The 25,990-nt window shown below is 32.3% G+C and overlaps 2 protein-coding genes across 6 annotated transcripts in view; one reads left to right on the forward strand and one right to left on the reverse strand.

The window, feature by feature from the left end:
- LOC123528756 (protein MON2 homolog) overlaps positions 1–25,990 on the forward strand; it is a 553,363-nt gene that overhangs the window by 146,182 nt on the left and 381,191 nt on the right. The gene's annotated exons all lie outside the window — the stretch shown is intronic.
- LOC123528757 (G-protein coupled receptor dmsr-1-like) lies at positions 888–25,943 on the reverse strand. Of its 2 annotated transcripts, none has more exons than XM_045308723.2 (2): positions 25,567–25,943; positions 888–9,965 (listed from the first exon to the last, which is right to left on the reverse strand). In XM_045308723.2, exon 2 carries the CDS (start codon positions 9,043–9,045, stop codon positions 7,894–7,896), a length of 1,152 nt encoding a protein of 383 aa, XP_045164658.2. In that variant the 5' UTR covers positions 9,046–9,965; positions 25,567–25,943; the 3' UTR covers positions 888–7,893. The 2 variants fall into 2 exon arrangements, with proteins under 2 accessions (XP_045164658.2, XP_045164659.2); XM_045308724.2 differs by lacking the exon at positions 25,567–25,943 and adding an exon at positions 24,071–24,273.

Genomic DNA, 25,990 nt, shown 5'->3' on the forward strand with positions numbered 1-25,990 from the left:
TAAAAAAATCCCCAAAAAACAAAAGTGATTTCTGATTCATATTTTAAGCAAGAAAAATTTAACTGCAACAATATTAGCAAATCATTGTTTCATGCTAACCATTATCGAATCACCAATAAACTGCTAAGAGCACTCGAACAAAATACCAATGAGTTAATCCAATTTCTAATATGCTTGTTCCAGTTAAAACACGCTTACGTTAAAGTGATGTCACATTAACGTGCGAATTGATGTCAATATTTTTGTTGCAACCAAGAAAGAGCGCTACTATATTTTTTCTACTGTTTTAGATTAAGGGCATATTAGAATCGAAATAATGTATAGCAAAATCATGTTTTATCTAAATTAATACACTCAAAATGGGTTATACGTCGCCAGAATAATTCCATCGGGCTATGCCTGAGTGAAATTATTCCGCTTTCTGTGTATTATTAACGTTAAAACACTGTTTTTCAATAGATTATTTCTTAAATGTAATAGTATAAGATTTTTATTGACACCATATGCTGATGTCATCAGTTGCTGGGGTATAATGTTAATGTCTATCCCCCCTGTATATTTTCATTAGCAATTACAATAACACAAATACTCATTTAGAAAGTTAATGTCTCACTTCCAAATATAACACTTTCTCAGCTAGTTGAAAAAGACATAAATACGCCTACTAACAATATGGTAGATATTACATTGCCAATTCTAAAACGCTAATATGCAATTGAAACTTTTCTAAATGAAGGCAAGCTGTGTTACATGTCCGCTAGTTATGTTTTTACCATTTATGATTATTACTAAATGGATTTTATTTAGAAAGAATCCAGATTACATTTTCTAGCATCTTTTCATTGAAACCTTATTTTAAAACATTTGTAAATATAAAACATAACAAGTTTTCCTTGAACTGTTTAATGACAAAGTGATCAGCGTTTCAACAATAATAACATAATAGTCTATTAGTGAGTTTATACACAATCATCAGCGATATATAAAACATTTATACTGAATATTTCACATTATATGTGCACCATATCTACAGTCTTTATATAACATGTTCAATAAAACAATGCACCAAAATGCTGAATATTGTCAACTGTGCATCAGCATTAACAAAATATATGATAAGATTCACACGATCTGTACTTCTGTTTGAAGACAGATGGTATACAGTCATACCTGTATTGACCAGCCAGCTGCTTTGCAACAAAATCAGCATCACCATCTGGCTGCTTAAGAAAAAGTCAGTTTGGGAAGTTAGCTTTCTGGCTGCTTAAAGCAGGTGGCTGCATAATACAGGTGGCTGCTCAGTACAGGTTGCTGATCAATACAGGTGGCTACTCAATGCAGGTGGCTACTTAATACAGGTGGCTGCTCAATACAGGTGGCTGCATAGGCAGGTTTAACTGTATTGGAAAAGATGCTGATATAAATTGGTAAAATTTTGACTGATGGCGAGTCATATACAGTAGGTAAAACATAATTCATAAAAATGTTATCTCATCTCAAGTTAGTAGACACTGATTATACTAACTCTTAATTACATTGAAAGACAAAATAATAAAATTCCTTCAACTGGTAAATTCAGAAGAAAAAAAAAATCATCATGTTACATATATATGATAAGCTCTGTTGAGCCAAAATAGGAAAGCAATACCATTTCATTTCAATCCAAAATCTAACGACTTTAAGAAGGAAAGAAAATGAATGTATAATATTATAGTATTTAATTGTGCAGAGATGTATTTAAAGGATTATTAAATTATACTGAGGTTTAAAAATATTTGCACCCAGTTTATACTTTCACATGCTAATAATTAAAGATACAAATATTTTTGATATACATTTATATCAATTTAAGAAAACACTTTAATGGTTGACTTGTGTTTAGTGCAAGTAAAATAATACTGATCCAGAAATTTTATTTGAATAAAAAACTTAAAACTGCAGCAGACTGACTTAAACTGCAGCAGACTGAAAGGCCCAGCTTCAAAAATGGTAGCTGTGTTTAATGCGGCTGTAATACAAATTTTTGTGAAGATAACTTGTGAAAAGTTGGTTATTTGTTACTAAAAACAATACAAAAAAGACAACATCATACTTCGAATTGTACAAGGAAAGACTGTGTGAGATTTGTCTCCCTTTGTAGAAGGGATAGGTTTTTTTTTGTGAAGTTTCATGCAACTTTGAAAGTTAATCTGAAATTGTAAAATGTGAGTCTTTGTACATAATGGTTCAAAAATGTGTACTACAAAATTACAGGATGCTCTATACAAGACAGTTTTGTACAATCAGGATGGATTGTTTTAGTTTAATTTCCCCTTAGGTTTCAGATTTTAAATCAAGGGCATATTTAAACTAACATGCGCTTATTTGATTAAACTATAATGGAGAAAATTACTGTGATTTTATCTCATTTAAAATAAATGGAAATTTTCTAAAGCAGAAAAGTTAAATAACAGTAGAGTAAATCTGAAAAACCGGTTGTTTGAAAGATGGGTTGGCTACAGTTGAATACAATTTTCAACAGTTCATTGTCTGAAGCTTTTTTTCTTGTCGATATTTAAAGTGTTGAGACAGATAGTAAAAGAACAGTTTTTTTATTCCCAAATCAAAGACTTTTTTTCTTCTTCTTTTGACATTTCTCTAGAATTTGTTGTAAAATATCTTCCTTTAAAGGAGTATAATCCAAGTTATTTTATAGGCATCTCAGTTGGGACCAAATAATCAACTGTTCCCAAAGGCAAATGGATAGGTTTTTCTTTCAAAATTAAAGGAATAAAACCCAGATATGTAATCAAAATGTGTATACTGTGCTGTAGATTGTCTTAGTTTTAAAATATATGAAAAAATGTTGTCTATAAAATTGTTATTCTTGAAATATTGGCATTTGTATGTTGGAAACGGTAGTAGTGTCAGGTAGGTTTATGTTCAGATAGGGAAGCATACTGCTCCAAAAGTTTGATAATTATTCAACTAAATTTCTGTCTTTGAATATGGTAGTTCCAGATCTTGAGTTTATTTCAACAGATCATCCTGATGCAGAATTGTTTTTAAAAGGTGTAGAGATAGGTTGTGTTAAGGTTGTGTTTGATACAGTAAGTTTGAAACTTTATAAAATTGAAAGTACAATATTTTTTGCTGAAGTATAAAACCATTGACAGAACAAACATAAACATCATAAGGTACTACATGCTGTACATTTTAATTTCTGTAAGGTGACAGTCATATTCCATTAGAAGATGTTTGATTTGGAAAAACATACAAACATTTAAAATTAATTGATAGATGTACCTAAAATTTTTCCATGTAATATTTTTCTGTACTGTTCATATTTTTATAGAATTACTTTGATTATTATTATTGATATTTGATCAAAAAGAGCTTTTTGATTATTTCTGATCATCAATTATGATTTTTGTCTGGTTATGAAATATCTCAAAGAGGACATGTGGATCAAAGGAACAGATCTAGCGTGGGATTTTATGAATAGATTTAGCATAGAACAAAAGGATTAGTTCTAGAATGGAACAGGTCTAGCATGGGATTTTATGAATAGTTTAAGCATTATAAATGAAAGAATTTGTTCTAGAATGGAACAGGTCTATCATGGGACAAAAGGAAAATATTTGTCATAAGCCAAAAGGAATGGTTCTTAGTAACATGGGATGAAAGGGACAGTTCTAGTATGGGACAAAAGAAACAGTTCTAGCATAGGACAAAAATACAGATCTAGCATTGGACATAAGGAACAGTTCTTGTAATGGGACAAAAGAAACAATACCAGCATAGGACAAAAGAAACAGATCTAGCATTGGACAATTAAGGAGCAGTTCTTGTAATGGGACAAAAGGAACAGTTCTAGCATAGGACAAAAGAAACAGATCTAGCATTGTACATAAGGAACGGTTCTTGTAATGGGACAAAAGAAACAGTTCTAGCATAGGACATTCTAGTATAAAACTGCTGTTCTTGTCAGTTTTTGGGGGTGTTTTAACAGGAGAGAAATTGTGTGTTAACAGAGAGATTCTCGCGCTCACATGCTGTTATAACACCTTTTTATATATGTGCGTTCCGTTGCAGAACGTAAACGTATTACAGCCACAAAATGAATAATTCAATTGGAAATGACGTCAGTGTGAAAAAACATCTCGGATATTCCCACGCATTTCATGGAAATTTAATGATGTTGAGGGATAATGCTAAAATAGCGTTAACGCATGTTATTTTCGTGTTATAACATAAGGAACAGTTCTTGTAATGGGACAAATGAAACAATTCCAGCATAGGACAAAAGAAACAGTTCTAGCATTGGACATAAGGAAAAGTTCTTGTAATCGGACAAAAGGAATAGTGTTAGCATAGGAGAAAAGGAACAAATATAGCATTGGACGATATAGCATGGGGTGAAAGGAGCTGTCCTAGCATGGGACAATAGCAAAGGTTTTAGCACTGGATAAATTTGTTCAAAAGGAACAATGTTGTTCAGCAAGAGGAGAGTTAAACTGACTGTAGTCCTATGAATTATTGAAAAATAATATCCTGCATTACAAACAAAAATTGAAGAGAGGTACTGAAAAGGTAATGAATAAAAAAAATGTTTCGTTTTAGATACCAGTTAGTAATATAATGTAAAAGTATATTGAGTGATACATGATAAGTTTTATCCATATCATAAGGTTGTGCAATATTCCTAGCAATATGCCACATTGCGCAGTTATTTTTTTCACATTTACGCAAACCTAATGGATGAAACTTCATTAAGTAAGAAGAGAATTTAAATGTTTTGTCTCTGAGACAAAAATAAGATATTCATTACGTAGTCCGCTAGAGAATCAGCATGATTGATCGAGGCTTAACACTAATGTCACTTGATGAAAATATATGTGATATAATGGGAATCCTATCACTGGAGGAAAAACAGAGAGTGATGTTTATTTTCATGTCTGATATAACTTGATGGCTCCTGTTTTGGCAGTAAACTTCTCCTGGGGTTTTGATGGCTAAACTGACATAATGGTTACTTTATGGATGTCTTACAGGCAGAATATTGCAATGTTATATACGGATGGCACCAAAACAAGACGTGATAAGCTGTTACGCAAATTATGTGTAGTCATTAGGACTTTCCATAGAAAATTGAGACAAGTAAAGGTAAAAGGTGGGTGGTTGGGGAAAGGTCACTTAGAAATGGATGGAACAGCTTGTTTCCAGCCAGCCAGCAGCATGTGTCAGTTGTTTACAGTGTTTATACTTCCCCCATTATTTACTTTAGGATCACCTTCCTGATTAAACAATTGCTGAGTACCAATGTCAGAATTAAATTACTTTGTATTTTTTCATATCCTTTGATATAAACTTAGTTCTTTGATTTGAAAATTATAGTCCTAAATAACAGGAATCGATCAATGTGTATGTTTTAGTAGGTATGTTCTCAAGAAGTTTATAATGCTGACATCAAAGTTTTTTGCCCCTTCCATGTGTGGGTTGTGGCTGATGATAAAGAGTTCCGCTTTATCAAAGATAATAAAGAAAGCATTTTGTCCACCAACTGGTTTCCACCCAGCACACAATGATAAATCTGTCTTGATTTTATAATTATATACTTAAAGCACAATCGGTCTATTGGAAAACAGAAATAAATTTGATCTTTCTTTGAACCAGAAAGAGGAAAACAAGATTTACTGAATAATCTTGTAATTAAACTGTTGGGGAAACTTAAATCAGTCTGTGCTAGTTTTCTGTTTTTGCATATAAATTCACAAACTATATGGTGATTTGAAATGTCAATGTGTAAAAGTATGCTCCCATCAGTTCTTCCAAAGTGTTTCATGGCAAGTCTTTAAATTACAGCAATTAATTCCAGAGTTAACATGTGTCCCTATACATTTATATTTTCTCCTGTTATAATGAATGGCGATTATTGTAAAAGTTGTTTGTACAGATCATGTTTTAATTGATTTGGAAAAGAGGCAGACACTATTACTGCAGTTAAAAGGTAAAGCTATAGTGATTCAATATCATTAATGTGAAGACTTTACAGGAAAAAATGTACATCACATGGTTATTATATTGTTGGTAGAATAAGAGTTTCTTTGAGACCACATAATTATTCTAATTCAGAATATTGTAACCATGGAAAAAGAAAGTACACTGGGCATAGGTGTGATTTCAATGTTGGATGTCAAGAGGGTGCCAATCAGCCAAACCTACCATATTTTAGCAACATTTTTGGGCAAGCACAATATTCTTGATATAAACCTTGCCAGAACATCAAGTAGGCATTTTTTCTCTTTATTTACTGTGTGGTTACCACCCCCCTCCCTGCTCCTATACCAATGAAAGAGATTGATAAAGTGCAGAGCAAGGAAGCAAGGTGTATCCTTAGGAAGTTAGTTTTAGAATCAGTACCCAGTGAAGCCACAGAAGTGATAAATGTTCACTTTCATTTAAGTTGATGATCCCGTAATGTCGATCCATAATTTCCGTTCAATTACGTAATCTTGTTTGCTGCTTTAGCATTGTTTGGCATAAATTAAGTTCAGCCATAATGTTGCTAAAAAGTTCCATAAAAACAGAGAATGCTGAAATCGCATAAGAAGAATTTGTAGCTGATTACAGATCCATTCAATTAGCTTAAAGTGCGAATTCATTTGTTATCACATTACAGTAATATTTCCCATTGCATGACTTAAGTTTTTTTCTCTTCTCCTGCGCAGCCTTGCAAGGGAATAACATATTCACATGTTCACAGTTTTTGTTTGTTTTGACTTGAAATAGGACAAATCAATGGGTATGACATTGGTAAATGTTTCATTTTTTTGTTCGCTCAGATCAACAGTGCACTTTGAGACACTCAAGATGCAGAAATGTCTGATCAGTGCTGAATGTGTCAACATTATTACTCTAGTATGAACTGACTTCAAATATAATGGGGTTGAAATCTTGCAGAATGGTGTGTGCAGAATATAACAACAGTTTAATGTGATTCAGATATCAAAGAGTAATAACTTATATACATAGATAACTTTATTAATGAATAACTTAATTAACGAATAATATAATTAATGGGTAACTTAAATAATGAATAATTAAATTAATAGATAACTTAATGGATGAATAATTTAATCAATATTTACAAACTAAAACAAAAACAAATGTTTCTTGAGTTTATATATCGAAGTTAAAATATTCTTACACAGAATTAATAGCTCAAATGGCATCTAGATTGAAACAAAGTGTTTTCTGAAAATTGCTTTTCTGACTTGGGTTTATGTTCATGTCCTTTTCGAAAAACTATATTTTTAAAAAGAGTTACTCAAGAAAAATCAGAAGTTTACAAATAGTAATTCTAGTGAAATCACAGACAGTGAATGGTATAAATTATGTCAAAAATATTAACATGAAGAAAATCATCAACATTAATATCTTAACAAGTAAATACACTGATTCGGGCATTGTTTACAAATGTAAAAACTGCTTGGCACTGTTATTGTCATGTACAAGTCTGGCAGAATTAGTCATGAACCTCTTCATGACATTTTCCCATGATTCTCAAGTTGAAAAAAAAAGAAGATTTTGTAAAAATTCATTAACCTTTAGCCTGCTGGCAGCAAGTGATTCTGCCTTTGCGACCAGTGCAGACCAAGCTTAGCCGCATATCCTGATCATGGTCTGCACTGTTCGCTATTCAGTCAGTAAATTGTCAGTGAAAATCCCATCTAAAAATAAATGGTATAGCCAAAATTGAATGATGGACTAGTCCATTTTAGAAATTTAGCAGGCTGAAGATTAAAATGGTCCTTTAAGTGAAAATTCAAGAATATGCAAGTTTTTATCCTGTTAGCAGATACATTGTAAACAATTTAGGTAAACTGCTTGATACAACTTTATTTCTTAGGATCAGAGCATAGTAACCTCAGTTTTTACAGTTGTATACTGTGTAATACCATTTTGGTGACCATTTACTTTTCCGTATTGTTGACGCTGGCACATCCAGTTAAGGACAAACAGGTTCTTAAATGTGTCTCTGAACTGCTGACTCATTATGCAGTAGAGAATAAAGTTCACTGCTGAATTGAGCAAGACCAAGAGATCTAATACGTCACCGAGGTTTGAATATATTTCCTGGAAGAAATGGTCATTGAGGCCACTTATCATTGCAAGGATTCCTTGTGGCATTTCAGTGATCACAAAAAACAGGACAACTGAGACAAGCATCCACGTGGTACGATTGTGCTCGTGGTTGACGTCGTGGTCAGATGATCGTGTCTGTTGAAGCAGACGTACACGACGTTTACTAGCCTGATGCATTGTTAGTATTATCATACTGCTCAGTAATGTCAACAAAATGCATGGAGCTACTTTCATTATCACACCAAAGAACCAGAATATCAACACCTTGTAGAAATCGTGTGCTTTAACAAAGTCTGAATCCACAATCCAGTAGCCTGTGACGTTAACAGGAACTATTTCCGTCAGCTTGACCACTTTGTAAAGAAAGTAGTTTGGTATACACACTATGATTGTTGCGATCACAATTATTGTAATTGTTAAGACGGCTCTTTGAAGGCTACACAGACGATTTCCAATCACATGATGGCAGACAAATATGTATCGAAACACAGCCAACGACACTGTAAACCACATAGCCATATTATGACATGTGATTATAAAATGATTGTGCACAAGAATAAAATACATCCATCCTTGCGAATGATTTGCTTCCCACTTTGGTTCAGTTGCTATGTAGAAATAAGTGGCATAAACCAAATACGTCAGCATCGTCAAAAAGTCTGCGATTGCAAGGGCTGTCAGTATGCAGTTTGTGGGTGTAATCATATGTCTTCTTGTTAACACAATTACATTGAGAATGTTCGATAACACTCCAAATATACAAACAATATTGCTTACATATCCATGCACTTTCCCGTAACTTTTCTGAAATTCTTCCATTGGGGTGGGTGTACTTGCAGTGGTCAGCAGGTCATCAGACACTGTACTGTTTAAGATAGCGGCCATCGTTACGTTTGCTTGAGAAAGCATGGCTGACATCTTTATATCTCCCAAACCTTTCTTATAGATTTATATGCCAGCAACAAAAACACTTAATTGAGAAGTCTAGGTTTTAAAATTACTGTGATGTTTCATAAGAATGGTAAGGAAGTGGCATTTGATCATTTTAACGTCAGAACAAAGCTTCTAGCTTGTCTATAATCTTTCGTTAGAATCCTGTTTCCTTTAAATGACTGTATTTTCTCTCCTAAGTAACAATATTGACCCCTCACACAGGATTCAGAATGATAAATCAATCCATTTTTACACAAATCACACTTTTTTCTTTTATACCATGTTTAGAGCTTGTTATCCAATTTCACCTAAAATACCAATTTATTTTTTTTATGTTATCATAATCCACTTTTTGTCCCACTTGTTAATCAGCAATAATATCAGTTGTGGTGATCTGTTGTTTACAAAAATATTAAACCTCCTTTTGTAAGTCTGCTTAAATCCTTCCACAATGTTTACCCACTATTTCAGCAGCACATTATTTTTATTTACATGGCTTAATGTTCTTGACCAATTGCAAACGACATCGTTAAGTGGGATTGATTTCTTCTAAGGCACTGTTTAGCAGGAAAATGTTGACAGCAGGAGAAGTTGTATTAAAGCAATACTAGGAGACATTCTAGACTAACGTTTATATACATTAAACAGCTCAATAACGGGTAGCTAAATTGGATTGTGGGTAGCACTGATGATAAGGAAACATTTATTTCTTGGAGAAACTTTCCAAGCTGTATCACCTATTGCATGACTTAGATTCCCAGGAAATATTCTCCCATGAAGAATTATCACAGAAGGTTATCTTGGTCAATGCTTGTTAAATTCCATGTCAAGTCTTGCTAAACTGCTTGAAGAAATCCTTGGTTACCTCGGCAACTAAGGTAAATATCAACATACCATGGGAATGACTGAAAATAGAAACAATTACAGATTGATTAAATGAAACTTAGGCAAATGTTTCTGTGATCTGTTACAGATATCCTAACAGTTTTTGTAACACAAAAATATAAAACATTACAACTTGAGAAGTCCAGGGCTATAACTATTATCATTTAAATATGAACTCAAAAAATCAATTTGAACAACTGTTGTTTTATATACAATACCATGAAATCCAAACTTGATATTGCAAGGTATGTCAAACTAAATGATATGTTTGCAGTATATTTTTCATGTACCTGATGTGAAACAGCAGTGAAAGTGGATTTATGTTTAAGATAAAGCTAAAGGTAATTTTATATTGGTTTATGAAAATGTCACCCCTTTTGGAAAGGTCAGTCATTTTGACTTATGTGACACATTTGCCTGATACACATCTACCTCTCCAGTGCTTTTCTCTAATGTCTGGCACAAGGCAAGAAAGCAAAATTAATGGGAACTGCTCTTTCAATAGGCAGCGGCTCACCAACTGGTTACATTCGAATAGATCCCAGTTGGGCTCAAACTTGCAACCTCCCATTCATGAGAGAGATGCCTAAACCACTATGCTAATGGTGTAAAGATTTGAATAAAGAATATCTTACAATATAGCAGTAAAAAAGACCACAAGTATGCAGATACTTAGAACTGACGATCAAATTTAGTTTGATCTTATGTGTGTTTAAATCTTTTTATGTTGGTCTAAGACAAGTATCAGAAATCAGTGCCCGTTCCCTTTTGAAGAAACTGCAAAATTGATCTGATAGTAAGAGTGGTCAATCACATTTAAGTAAATATTTTATGATTTTTTCAGTTTTTAAAAATACTGTTACAGTTATATTTGATAAATAAGACGGTCCTTTACATCAAGTTAGAAATGTATGGGTTTTTTTTACTGATATTTACAAAATTTTGTAATTACTTCCCTTTAATATGAAAGTTAAAAAACTTAGTATTATTTCTTCTCATTAAATATATTTTCCAGTTTTACATTTGTAGTTGATAGATGTCATGATATTTCAATAATCTGAACCATAATGGCAAGTTTAAAAACTACAATGTAGCTTTGGAATTCATTTATTTCAATTCAATGTTGGATGTGCAAAAAAGGGAGGTAATAATTATACACACTTTCATTTCTAATGATAAGTTTCGGCTAAACATGATATTGTAAATGGTGATCTTTGATAATTGTAATACAATTGTTTTTAAATTAATATATTATTCCTTATGCAAAGTACTTTAATCAAATTTATACTTGTGCTTAAAAACTCCATCAGATATTTAAGTTATAGTACTTAGCCTCTAGTAAAATTGTTACAGGACTGTAAAGTTTTCAATAAGCATGAATATGTGTAAATGATCAGTTGATAAAGTTTCAGTTAAAATTCCATTGTTAAAATGAAAAAAAAAAAACACCGTAAGATATATGGCATCATTGACTAACAGAAGAAAAATTTAACCAGATGAAAATTAATATTTTATCAGTTTTTAATTTAATAAGGTATCAATTTATTTATTATTGCCTTTTTAGGTTTTTTAAGTTCATTAGATAAATGAACACTCCTGGACATTTTAATGACTTGATTATAACACATTACACTCCAAACAAAATTGACTGCACAAGTTTTTGCTTAATAATGTGTTCTTGATTCAGAATTTTTGAGAGAAATGTGACATTTGCATTTTGTCACTAATGATTGAGCATATCAATTAGCCAGAGCAAATTAATGTGGAACTGCTTTAATTCACTACATTTTGTTGCAAAGCTGGCAATAAAATTTGTAAAAAATTCAATTTTATGGAGACACTAATATCCCTAAATTGAGTACAACATTCACCACTAGAGCCACAAACATCACTTGAGCATGAACAAACAGTAAACACCACACCACTATAGAGCCACAAACAGCAAACACCACTTGAGCCACAAACAGCAAACACCATTAGAGCCACAAACACCACTTGAGCCACAAACAGCAAACACCACTAGAGCCACAAACAGCAAACACCACTTGAGCCACAAACAGCAAACACCACTTGAGCCACAAACAGCACTTGAGCATGAACAAACAGCACTTGAGCATGAACAAACAGCAAACACTACTAGAGCCACAAACAGCAAACACCACTTGAGCCACAAACAGCACTTGAACATGAACAAACAGCAAACACCACTTGAGCCACAAACAGCACTTGAGCATGGACAAACAGCAAACACCACTAGAGCCACGAACAGCAAACACACTTAAAGCCAAAAGAGCAATTACCATTAGAGCCACAAACAGTGAACACCTAGAACCACAAACAGCTTATACCACTTCATCCACAAACAGCAAACACTGCCAAATACGAGTAGAACAAACACCACTAAAACCACAAACAGCAATCACCACTTGAGCCACAACCAGTAATCACCAGTAGAGACATCTCAAGATCCACAAAGAACAAACACCAAAAAAGCCACAAGGAACAAACACCACTATAGCCACAAACAAGAAAAACCACTAGAGCTACAAACAGCACAAAATCCACAAATAGTAAACATGGCAAGAGCTACAAATAGCAAACATCACTAAATCCACAAATAGCAAACATGGCAAGAACTACAAATGGCAAACAGCACTAAATCCACAAATAGCAAACATGACAAGACCTACAAACAGCAAACAGCACCAAATCCACAAATAGCAAACATGGCAAGAACTACAAACAGCAGCAAACATCACTAAATCTACAAATAGTAAACATGGCTAGAGCTACAAACAGCTAACAGCACCAAATCCACAGATAGTAAACATGGCAAGAGCTACAAACAGCAAACAGCACCAAATCCACAGATAGTAAACATGGCAAGAGCTACAAACAGCAAACAGCACCAAATCCACAGATAGTAAACATGGCAAGAGCTACAAACAGCAAACAGCACCAAATCCACAAATAGCAAACATGGCAAGAGCTACAAACAGCAAACAGCACCAAATCCACAAATAGTAAACATGGCAAGAGCTACAAACAGCAAACAGCACCAGATCCACAAATAGCAATCATGGCAAGAGCTACAAACAGCAAACAGCACCAAATCCACAAATAGCAAACATGGCAAGAGCTACAAACAGCAGACATCACTTAAATCCACAAATCAGAAAACTGCTAGAGTCAAAACAGCAAACACACCAAATCCACAGAAGCAAACAGGCAAATCTACAAAGACAAAACTAAGTCAAAAACAGCAAATACTGCTAGAGTCAAAAACAACAAACACCACTATATTATAGCAACAAACAGCAATATCTACTAGAGACATAAAAAGCAAACTCCACAAGAGCCACAGAGATCAAAGCAGGGTAATACTAATCTGAATACAAGACAAGACAAAATACATAATATATAAAAAGGTGTAAACAAATAACTAAAAAATTGAGACACTGTCTTGGAGAAGTTGGTAACTCTTATAAAGGGTAGGTGAGATTTAGACCTTATAGTGGCTAGCCAATTTCACACTTATCCAGGTTTTACCTTAGAATGTAGACAGTGTAAATAAGGAAATTCCTTGTTGAATCACATGATTGTATAGAGTAAAACATAAATATAGTCAAACTAGGGTATTGGTCCTCACAAATTTAGGTAAAGGAGCAACCATAACTTAAACTTTTTAAGCAAGGCTATGCAAAATCAACTTCCTCCATCCATTAGGAGTAAAAGATCATAGCATATTTTGCTTGAATACCCATTACTCCATCAAATCTATTAAAGACATACTGATTAACTGTAGAGGGTGGCCATGACTCCATTGAGTCAATGGAAAATGTAGTGAATACCCATAGAGGATAGCCATTGCTCCTATCAAATCAATGGAAAATGTAGTAAATAACTGCAGAAGGTAGCTCAGATCTATGGCAGATATAGTGATTAACTGTTGAGGTAAGCCATTGCTGTATTAAATCCATGCACAGTATATAGTGATTAACTGAACAGGGTTCTGTTTCTACTTGCATTTGATTTTCCAACATCATTGTCAGTAATGGTTAATGTCATGGTCAATGGTGCAAATAAAGCAGAAAATCTTTTTACTTGGTTATTTACTAAGCTTGAATGGTTTCAGGCAGAAGCTCCAAGAAAGCATAAAAAGTTTTCCCCCACCATATGGAGTGAGTGAGAGTATTCATTAGTTTTCCAGGAAAAAGGTCTCTTCCAGTTGAATGGTTTATGTGTAATGAAGGATACATTGGCCACCATTTAACCATAAACATGCCAGTCTAGGACATAGAAGTCTATATATTTGTGGGAGACCGGGCAGTATACAGCTACTTTATGTGACATTGTCTCAAATGAGATTTTGCAGAGGTTCTCTTGGAGTGGGAAATATAAACAACAACAATTACAAGATTGACACAGGAAAGTGGTTTCTTTTTCAAGCAGCCTTAAAGATGAATTGGAATATTTTGACAGGAAACAGACTGTTTGCTGACAAGTTTTGGCAATTTTACTTACAGGAAGATAATTATATCAAATATTTCAGTCATGAAAAATGTTTGAGATATATAAGAGGGAAGAGGAATTTAAAAATGAGATATTCAGACAGTTAATAATCAATTATACCATATTGAAAGAGTTTTTTTTTTCCTTTTTAAGAAGGCCATTTAATTGCTTTTATTCTCAAGGGTCTAAAATAATAGACATTTAAAACTCTTTCAGAGGTAAATGTTGCATATTTTCGTTGAATGGCTTTAAAGAAAGAAACAGATATTTTTTCAGATATTTGGAATTTGATGAAGACTGTTACATTAGTATTATGTACATACACAATCATGTTGCAAAGCAAATTGTGTTTTAGTGTTCAAACTTTGTCATTGTTATTTTCTAAGAGCTATCAGTCACATTTGTTACACAAAGTGATTCATCTTCCAAAAATTGTAATAGAATGCCAAGAATTTAATCAGATTATAACTAATTTAGGACAAGCATACCTATAAGCATATTGGCATTCAGATAGAAGAAAAGATGTCTGACCCTCGGGAGTCTCCTCATTTATTTTGCGCCCAGCAGTGCTAACGCCATTATACTCCGAGGAAGCCCACAAAAGGAATTTAGTCTGTTATGAATAATGTATTTTTTCATACCAGCTATTTGATTGCTTTATCTATTAAAGCAAAAAATATGTATTAAAATTGGTGTCAGAAGGATTGATTTTAATGTTGATAGATTGCACATACAGTTTCTTGATAAATTGCATATACAGTTTTTTATATTATATTAAAATGTCAAAGAAGAAGAGCTGAGATTTTTGTGCACAGTGATTTATATGATACAGTCATCTACAAAAGGCTGCTGTCATGGTATCAGGTGATGAATGGCATTACGATGATTACATTTTTTGTGCTGTTTCTCTTCTCTTTCCACTGTAAATCTTTGTATTTTACAAATGTTATTCAGTACATCTGTTAAACAGGCCATGAATAGTTTATAAAAGTCTGTTGTTTTATTATTAATCATGCACACAACAGTCCTTGTGGCAAGACCTACAAACTGACCTATATAAATGACCTTGTTCCTCATATGTTACTCACCTTCAAATTTAAAACCTTAATAAACAACATATTTTGTCATAATGATCATGATTGGCTGCTAGTTAAGATTGCAATCAAACAACCAAGATGACCTTGACCTTCATCCATAATGAACCAGATTGCCTACAGCTCACATTAATAACCTGATACTCATACTCAAGAATCCTTGGGACAAAACCTACAAACTCACCTATGTATAGATGACATTGACCTTCATATGATCTTCACCTTCAAACTTAAAACCTCAAAAACAACATTGTGTTGCATACAGAATTATAAATTCTGTAAGAAGACTGTTGCTCAAGGCTGTGAGTATACAGTTCAAACAGTGTACAGTAGGAAGTACAGGCCATGTAATATATAATTTAGATGTTGCACAAGATGTACAGGCCGTGTAATATATAATTCAGATGTTGCACAAGATGTACAGGCCATGTAATATATAATTCAGATGTTGCACAAGATGTACAGGCCATGTAATATATAATTCAGATGTTGCACAAGATGTACAGGCCATGTAATATATAATTCAGATGTTGCACAAGATGTACAGGCCATGTAATATATAATTCAGATGTTGCACAAGATGTACAGGCTATGTAATATATAATTCAGATGTTGCACAAGATATGCAATGTCTCATTAGATAATCTGCCAAATGTGTTGTAGTGCAGATTGTAATAACAGTTGTTAAATACAAGGAATGCCTTCTCAAAGACACTGATAGTGTAGATAGTGGTATAGGAATGCACTCACAGACTCAAATTGCAGTAAGGAATGCCTTCACAAGGGGGTACTTTCACAAAGACTTGTTGCCATAGGGAACTGCTTAATCAAAAAAACAGTGATCTTTAAGTCCAAACTGCTTATATGGTACTATACAACAGATTGAAGAGTCTAACAGTGAAGTTCCAGTTGCTTTGTTAAATGTCTTGAAGTTGGCTTTTAAATATGCAATACACATCTGTTTCTTATTTATATTTTTAATTTCTTTCTTTTCACCATTTTCTCTTAAAGTATATAAGCTTAGTTTGTTAGCATTGCTTAGTTGTTAACTTATATTTAAAATATGCTGTCAGAATTTGTAAAAATCACATTTGATAAATAATTATAATAATTTTCAAAGTTACATCGTTGACACAAAATACAAAAAATGCAGATTTAGTACTTATACAGGTGTGAGCAAAATCAACATTTTGCATGAGGTTTTATAAATATTTAAAACTGATTTTTTATTCAACTGCTGTAAATGATGATATTGACATTTGAACAAGTATGCTTTTTATTTGAAGAAAAAAAAAAAAGACCGACCATTTTTCAGTCAGAAAAAAATAGGAAATATTTAACCATCACAATCTGCTTTCTGTGCATATTGTGCATTAAAGTAAGTCTGGCAAAACTGTTTTTTATCCTTTGTGAATCTTTACTAGAAAATATTTTGTATATATATATATATAACTTTTATCAACATACCTGAAATTTTCACTTATACACAGATAAATCCTCTCCTGTTTGATATAACAATAATGCATATAAAAATAATAAATTTTACAATCCTGAAAAGCTTCCCTATGTTCACTCAAATGTTAAGCAATTAAAGGCATGTCCGGAACAAAATGCCTGTAGGGCATATTAAATGTGAGTGCTTGCAAATGTAGTGAAGCAGATCAATATATGACTGATCTGATTACTGGGGAAAATATACTCACTTTTGTTCTGGTAATTGAATAAGAACCAACTCTTGTTCTCTGTGTCATATACATTGTGCCAATTAGGACTAAGCTTCTTGGGGACTTGTATTGTATTGGGGGAGCACTTTGTAGCTTGCAGTCCCTGGGGATAAATTTCTATTAGAGACTCCTTATTAAGTTCACAGTGTACATAAATCTTGCTAGCAGAGGTCAGGACCTCTTTAAAAAGTACAATAGCTATATCACAGATCTCCATAAAAGTTAAATGATACAGGGGCTTTTGGAAATCATATAATCATGGACGCCATAGGTGTAAAATAATTTAACAGCCCCAGCAATGGCTTATTGACTTGAAATAATTTTGGCAGCAGCTTAAGGCAACAGTTTAACAAAATTAGACCTCCGTGATCTAGAAGCTTCAAGAAATAGTTTAATTCCGTCTTTAGCTTTTAATAATGATCTCTGGTAGAGAAATTAAATTCTGTTATCTTAACTGTATAATAATTTCAAAAATCTGATATCTCGAAATAAAGTTTCCCATTTATTCACACCTGACCAAACAGTTAAAAGATTTTATACTCTCAAAGTAATCAGTTTAGATAACAAAGCAATTAATCTGAAATCCTTCTTGCTGAGAGCTGATTTCCATGAAAATTTGTCTGCCAAAATAATTTCTTTTTTACCCTAGGTGAAAAAAAACAACAATATAAGATCAGATCTAATTGATAGGATGTAGGGTTTAGGCTACCTACCTTGAAGTAGATAGAGTATAATGTATATCCTAACAGTTTGCCTGCAACTACCTCTTTGTCTATGAGTAAGTAAGAAAAATTCCTATTTAAACATATAAAGGTACTTGCTTACCTTTGGTAACACATGTAATTTCACAAAATAACAAAAAAGCCTTGAAGTATTTAAGTGCCATTTTTTCTCTTTAAGTGAACATGCAATCAATTTTTATATACGCAAATATCTGTTTCCAGGGTATTTACTTAATACGTAGTTAGGTTCAGTATCGCATAATACAGTCATGTCTGACAAATTCACACTACTATTTCTCCACTCAAATCATACCCACACGGACACGACGTGATCACAATATTTAATGTAAAATATTGTAATTACAACCTTAAAATGATAACTAACAATAATTAAATAAATTATTGTTTAATGTAAATAAGCGACTAATGGTTGTCGACGTTAACATTTTTCACAACATTATGTATATTATATAAAGCAATTCATAATCAGTCTTGTATCAGATATTGTCATATATTCAATCTATATATTATTATGTAGCATGTTATATTATAACATATTTCAGCTGTAGTAAAATTCTGACAAGATGGAACACCAACAGATTATGAAATCATATCCTATAAAAAATCGTCTGACATGTTGACGATTGACTGTCCAAGTGCTGAATGAACTGACCACGCTTTGTGAGAATACACGTGCTCATCAGAGCACAAAATTAAGGCCTCACGGTGGTCCGCAGAGGGAAAATAATTTTCTTCTAATTAATCACTGTGTTTAACTGCAGAAAATTATATTTTGACACAATATGAATGTTGAATTAAACAAAAGATTAAATTACCCATATACAGCCATGAGCAAAAATTTAACATTGTCCACCTTGCCATGTTGAAAATTGGTCATGATGAACAAATCGTTTAATTCTTGTTATAATGTCACCCATTTATCATAATTTAATTTAAGTATGTAAACTTGATTTTTTTTTTTTTTGGAACAAGAATTTCTTCTTTTCAGCTATTCTTTTTTTTCCTAAATATAGTTTAATCCTGTGCTCATCTTTTGATAAAATAGTTTCTCATTATCTCCATAAATTATAATTCTTACATATATATATACAGCAGTTCTTACACCAAATTTTCATTTAAGGTTTAGCAGTATATCACAAAACAACAGATTTTTTTAGTAAATGAACAGCACCATGACAAACAACTTATCTGTCCAATACATGTTTTACTGTTCTGTCCCACAGAGTTGGATACTTAAACTATTCTTAATGAGTTGTCCCCCTTTAAATAAGAATACCATTTGTAAAGTAAAAATGTAAACAATTGTCAAAAACGATGTTTTACCTAGTTATGTAAAGTTTAAATACTCGCACGATGTTGCAAATGCATCAAAACGAAGACCTGTAACAGCTTTTAATAAATGGTGAGTTTTTAAAGGCGCTGAACTGTCCAGAAGTGTGGCCCCTTCATGCAGTCCCTTTCCGGAATTCAATACATATATCAGCAAATTGACAATGGTTTTGTAGAATAATATAAATGTTTTATATGCTAATAAATTTTCATGTAAAACAATGCTTTCTTTCTATGATTTGATGATGTTCGAACTTTTTTCTCCAAAACATGGACCTAAACCTTAACTAGAAAGATCATGTTCGAACATATTGATATTGTTCAGCAGGTCCAAGTTGTAACCTTTCAGTATTGTCAACAGTTAATGGATCTATTCTCTGTAAACATTTTATTGTTATAGTTTTAGATTGTATGTATACTCATTACCAAACATGTCACACAATTTTAAGTCTCAAGCTAATGGAATTTATATAAAATTTTAGACAGTCAATCAGGTTGTTCTTGTCCCTCTCACACAATATTGTGTTTTATTTACCGTTCCTGACTTTACAAACTAATTGCAAATGTTGCCTCTCCTCCTTATAGATAGAGTTTATGAAGTGAATTCTTCGTGAAAAAGAAACAGATAGGGAGGGAAAACGGAGCGTAGCAGAGTGACCGGCCGAGGTTTCTTTTGCTCGAAGAATTCTCTTCATGGACTCTATCTGACATAGTGTGAAATCAACGTTTGACCAATCAGATTTGCAGAGTCAGTCGTGTTAATTTAATTGACGTTTACAAATCGTATTGGATTCTCTGCCTATCTTTGACTGACACCTCAAAGTAACAAAAATGTGTTGGCTTCATTTGAAATATGATGAAGGGGTGGTCATTGGTACGCATCAGTGTTTAGAGCTGTTCTTCGAAAATCATTGCTACAGTCACATTGGTCTTCAGGAATAAGAAGCCACATTTTTTGGAAAATAACTCACTCTGATTAATGGTCAAAAAAGTAGGTTGCACACTATTACAAGTTAGTTACAACTTTCTTTTATATTAAATGGGTATAAAATTTGGCTAGTAACAGCTACAGTTGCTAAAATATAATACTCAGACTTTTGTAAACTTTATTGTAACAGTCTCTATTTGTAAGCAAGAATGTTTTACTCTTGTCATTTATTTTGGCTGAATTATGGCCCTTTTCAGACATGGAAATTGGTTTAATTTTTGTACAAGTCCACATTTTGTCAAAACTATTTGACAATGTGACTTTGAAACTTTAAATTCTTGTTCATAGTCATGATCTCCATCTGTAGTCAAGGGTATGTAAGTATGTCAAAGATATTTGGCTGAATTATGTCCCTTTTTGGACTTGGAAATTGGTTCAGTTTTCGCACAAATCCATATTTTGTCTAAACTGTTAGACATACGGTTTTAAAACTTTAACCACTTATTTAACATCATTATAGTTTCCATAAGTATGCAATACTACCTAACTAGGACAAGGATTTTGGCTCTGTTATGGCCCTTTTTACATAGAAATTACTTAATAATGATAATAAGTTACACATCGCCATAAAGTGCAAGACTTCAATTATCCAGTTTCACAAATACAGGTACATCGTTTGTCTTATCTATCTGCCTACTTGTCTGAAAATCTCTGGTTGTATTCGACACCATACTTGCATCAATTCTTTGGATAGTTGAGACTGCTGTCAACAGACAACTCTTATTGTCATTAAAATAGCAAGATAAAAAAGATAAAACATCATGTGTCTCCTGTGTGGAATTGGCTTGATTTTTAACATCTTAAGTTGTCAGTGTTTCTTCCTCTTTGGGAATTCTGTCTTATTGTAAGCTACAGATCTATAGAAGTTCAGAGCTAGATAACTTTGGTATAGCTAGCCCTTTAAATGAATGAAATTCCAGAAAAACATGGGCATTCATTTATTTCTCTAGAATATATTCACATTTCCATCAATAAAATGCTGACCTAAACACAGGAGAGAGCTACTTTCAGAAATTAGATTGAGTGTCATTTGCAACTTCAGAAAGCAAAAATGGGTGAGAAATTTACATGTTTTTATCAGTTTAGAAGACAAAAATGGGTTTTCTTAACTCCCAATAGCTTTTAAGACACTTCCACAATGTTAGCTAGGAAACAGATTGCTGTAATGAAATCTTAATGTGCAACAAATGCTTGAATATTTGAAGTTGTATACTGGTGGGAGATGGGAATGCCATTCTTGGAAGAAAAAAAAAATAGAGAAAATGTATTGTCCATTTAAAGGAATAACAGCTGCCTGTCTAAAGGGATAAACTTTCAATAAAAAAAGGTCCTCTGAGTGCTATGTTTTTGACTACAGTTCGTGTCTCCCAGTGTTCTAGATTGCTTACAGTGAGTGAAAATAAAGAGATAATAATATGTCTGTCTGTCTTTTTGTCTTTTAATTAATCAAGCAGATCCGATTCTGTAAACTGAACCTGACTTTTGGCAGTCTGCTACCTAAACCTGTGAATTTACCCACCCAGTAAAATTGCAAGCTTAATCTTTCTAATAGAAAATGTCTCTCATTGTAATTAAAGCAGGTTGCCAGTAGGAAAAAAAGAAAGAAAAAAGTTCATAATAATCAAAGAGAGCGAGAACATTAACAAACACTCCGGGTGCCACAATCAGTGAAGGATCAGTACATGAAGATGATGTATTTGATTTTAGTGTACTCTATCATTGTAATTTATTGACAAATCATTCATAATAGATAATGATTTCCAATAGAAGGCTGACAACAGTTGACCCAGCTAATGAATGAAGATTGTTTTCCCTTTCATGATGGACAGATTTTAATGGTATTGTCATTGATCTGCAGACTGTTTCGCAAGTTGGAATTGAGCATGCATCCAAGACTGATCTCACTTCTGCTCTTTCATGTCCTCAGTCCATTAGTAACCTCAACAACACCGTTGCATGCATAATTAATAAAACTGATAAATTAATTAGTTGTATTGATGGTTACAGAAAATGAGTAATCTCTCCTGGCTCTAACCCCCTCACTCTGACTTGTATGTAACCTTGTGGGTAATAGCAATTATTCAGTCTGAAGCAAGTGTCTGTGTTCAAGCCAAAAAGAAAAGCCCTATAATGAAATTATTAGATTTCTGCTTTGAATGCTAATCAGGGGAAACAGGATGTTATCTAACTTCTGACACTTATTTTGCTTAAGATATGAGACACACTATTCTCATGTTTTCAAGTTAATTTATTAGGAACAAAATGGTTGATGGTTGTTATTTAAAAGGTCAGTAAGTAAGACTTAGAGTGAAGCCTTCCAGAAAGAAAACAAAAGCAATAGCATTGCAGGATATTGTGTTTGAATAAACATAGTAAGTGTGAAGCCTTCCAGAATGAAAACACAAGTAATAGCATTGCAGTATATTGTGTTTGAATAAATATAGTAAGTGTGAAGCTTCCAGAAAGACGACAAAAGTAATATAGCATTGCAGTATTTTGTGTTTAAATTGATATAGTAAGTGTGAAGCCTTCCAAAATGAAAACACAAGTAATAGCATTGCAGTATATTGTGTTTGAATAAATATAGTAAGTGTGAAGCCTTCCAGAAAGACAACAAAAGTAATAGCATTGCAGTATATTGTGTTTGAATTAATATAGTAAGTGTGAAGCCTTCCAGAATGAAAACAAAAGTAATAGCATTGCACTATATTGTGTTTGAATAAATATATCTGGAAATCGTGATTATGCAAGTGTGCCAGGAAATCATGATTACGTAGATATTTTAAAATGTTGTTTCCTGTAAATCATTAAGCTCTTAATTCAATTGCCATGAATTAATCAAGGTGTGAATGTTTCTCATTAAAAGTTAACAAAACTTCAACAACAAAAAGGACACAAAATAATTAGTTTTATGTTTACATGTTTATTTAAAGGAATTGCTTAGAGGTGCAAACTTTGTGCTTTCTATAATAAAAATGTTGATGATATAACTCTTCTTTTATCTTTATTTTTTGTTCATTAGTTTGGCTAGTTTTTTTTATGAATCTATAAAATTTGAGATATGATATAAAATAAAAGATTACAGAATTTTCAGGTTATCTAATTATGATGTTACACTCTATGTAATTAAACAAATTAAGACATTTGAGTACTGTAATTAGCAACAGAAATTTCTAAGATATTGTTCCAAAATTAGAATATTTTTCTGCGAAGTAATATTAAGTACTTTTTTCTGTAGGAAAAAGATCAAAGATGCATAATTTTGAAAGCAGGAGGCATTGATCTTCAAATTTCTAATGTCAGAATACAACAACCCTCATGAAATTATATTTCTGAGTATTTCTGAAACATGTTTGAAAAAAAAAAAAACATGGACTGAACCTTGTATGAACCATTTTTAGCAGTCAGAATCTCTTCGAACAGAAAGTTTTTATGTTCTAAATATTTCAGATTTTTTCTGTAATTATACTGAAGTGTATCTGAAAGATAGAATATAATAGAAAGTAACTGGATGTTATATTTTTTATATTATAATTAACGATATATGTGGTGTACAGCCATAATTATATAACCAAACGCAATCAAAAAAGGCAGTGTACAAAATACTGACATATTGGAAAAATCAGAAATTAGTCAATAAGTTAAGGTATAATATAAATTATGAAACCTTTCTTACATTACAATGTACATCTGAAACAAATATCAGCTTGTATATAAATAATTAAATTTTCTTACTTAAGTGAGCAAAATTCCATGTGTTATTTCCATTATTGCCGAAACATTTTGTAAGCTATTATATGTCAAGTATTTATTTATAATATATTGCAGCTATAGATCATTAGAGGATTATACAATAAACATTACAAATAATCACATGATAATCTTTCACTGATCCATCCACCACTTTGAAATGTAAATATTCCTTCTCTTCAAAGTTCTTTGATACAGGGAACCTACAGAAGCACGGAATCAGCTGTGTAACTTACTGAGTACACTAATTTAGACCATAGGATCAAAGACTATCTATACCTACTTTCATCCAATTTTCTAAGCTTCCTTCATGATAATTGACAACTGTATGCTCAAAATATGTAACTGCATGATGATAATATTTCTTGGCTTTGGTTTTATATCTGCAGATATGTTACACTAATGTTTTAATATAGTTCTGTTCTTTTCCTGTTTTTTTTTCCTTTTCTCCCTGAGCTTCAGAAACAAAACATTAACGAGAAAAAAATCCCTTTCAGTTCATTGAAATTATCTAGAAAAATTGTGAAAAAAAAAAATATATCATTGGATCAAAAATTATCCTCTTTCAACATATTTTCTGAGATTTAGTTTAGACATGTAGTTTCAGATAGAAATCAGAGTTTAATAATATTGTGGCTACTAACAGAAGAACTTTTACATGTTATTTTTTCTTGCAAAAATATTACATTTAAAGAGCTAATTTAAAAAAAGGATTGCATTGGCTTTTAATTATTACCTCTTTCATGTTTTCGTTTTCCTTTCATCATATTAAAATGTGAAAGAAAGAGATGATCTCTTTTTAAAAAATAGCTTACAGTGAAATTATTAGTGGAAAGAGGTGAAAAAAAAATCAATTATAAGTTTTATAAAGTAAATCACTGCTGCAAAAAAAGGATTTCCATTGTTAACAACAAAATAATGTTATCATCATATTTTTTGTAGCAGTATCTTTGTACGAAACTTGAGAAATCAGAAATATCAGTTGTGAAAAAAATTAATTTAACAAGGTTCATAAAGTAAATCTTTTTGATGAAGTGAATGCTGGAAAAAAACAACATGATTGCTGTTGTTTACAAAAAATATATAATAATATTTTCATCATATATTTTGTAATCATATATTTGTACAGACTTTAAAAATAAGAAATATGATTGCAGAGCCTTAAATGTTAAAAAGAGTAAAGAACTAACCTTTTGTAGAATTATGACCATCCCCCCCCCCCCCCCCCCCCCAAGCCTTCAGTGTTTAACTGAAGACTTTCATAATGAATTATATAATATAATGCTTCTGTACTAGAGTATAGATGCACTTAAATATTTATATGTAAGCACTTTAATGTATCCTATTGTCTGATATTGTTTAACTTATCAAATCCATCATAAAATAGAAAACATCAAATAAATAATGTTATTTAAAGTTCAACAGTCTTTTTTATGTTTTATTATTTCTAGAATAAAATTTATAATTATTCCTATAATTACCTGTTTTATAACCAGTAATACAGCATCTCCGTATGTCTACTGAAGTTTATATTCCCAATTTACTTTTAAACTGTACTTAAACTGTACCTAAACTGTTTCGCAAAACTGTGAAAATGAAATATCTGTTTATTATCACCATGATTGTTTAAAGGTTTTACTCCTATCTGTTCAATTGTGAGCTTATTTCTGAAATAGTTCTCTCCGATACCAGACTGTGATTGGTCTGTGAGGATCATAATCAATATAGTTGCTTCTCTTGCCGTTATGCTATTTCGACTCAACGGGTGCTTACTCAAATTGTCCACTATCACACTGTTTGATTCCTTAATTTTTCCAGGCAAGAAAGCCATAAATGGTAAATTACCTCTAATTTCTTTTTTAATCAACATTTTGTTTATTTTCTCCTTTTTAGCTCGACTATTCG

Source organism: Mercenaria mercenaria, chromosome 13 (assembly GCF_021730395.1).
Source record: "Mercenaria mercenaria strain notata chromosome 13, MADL_Memer_1, whole genome shotgun sequence".
In the NCBI taxonomy this organism is placed as follows: Eukaryota; Metazoa; Mollusca; class Bivalvia; order Venerida; family Veneridae; genus Mercenaria; species Mercenaria mercenaria.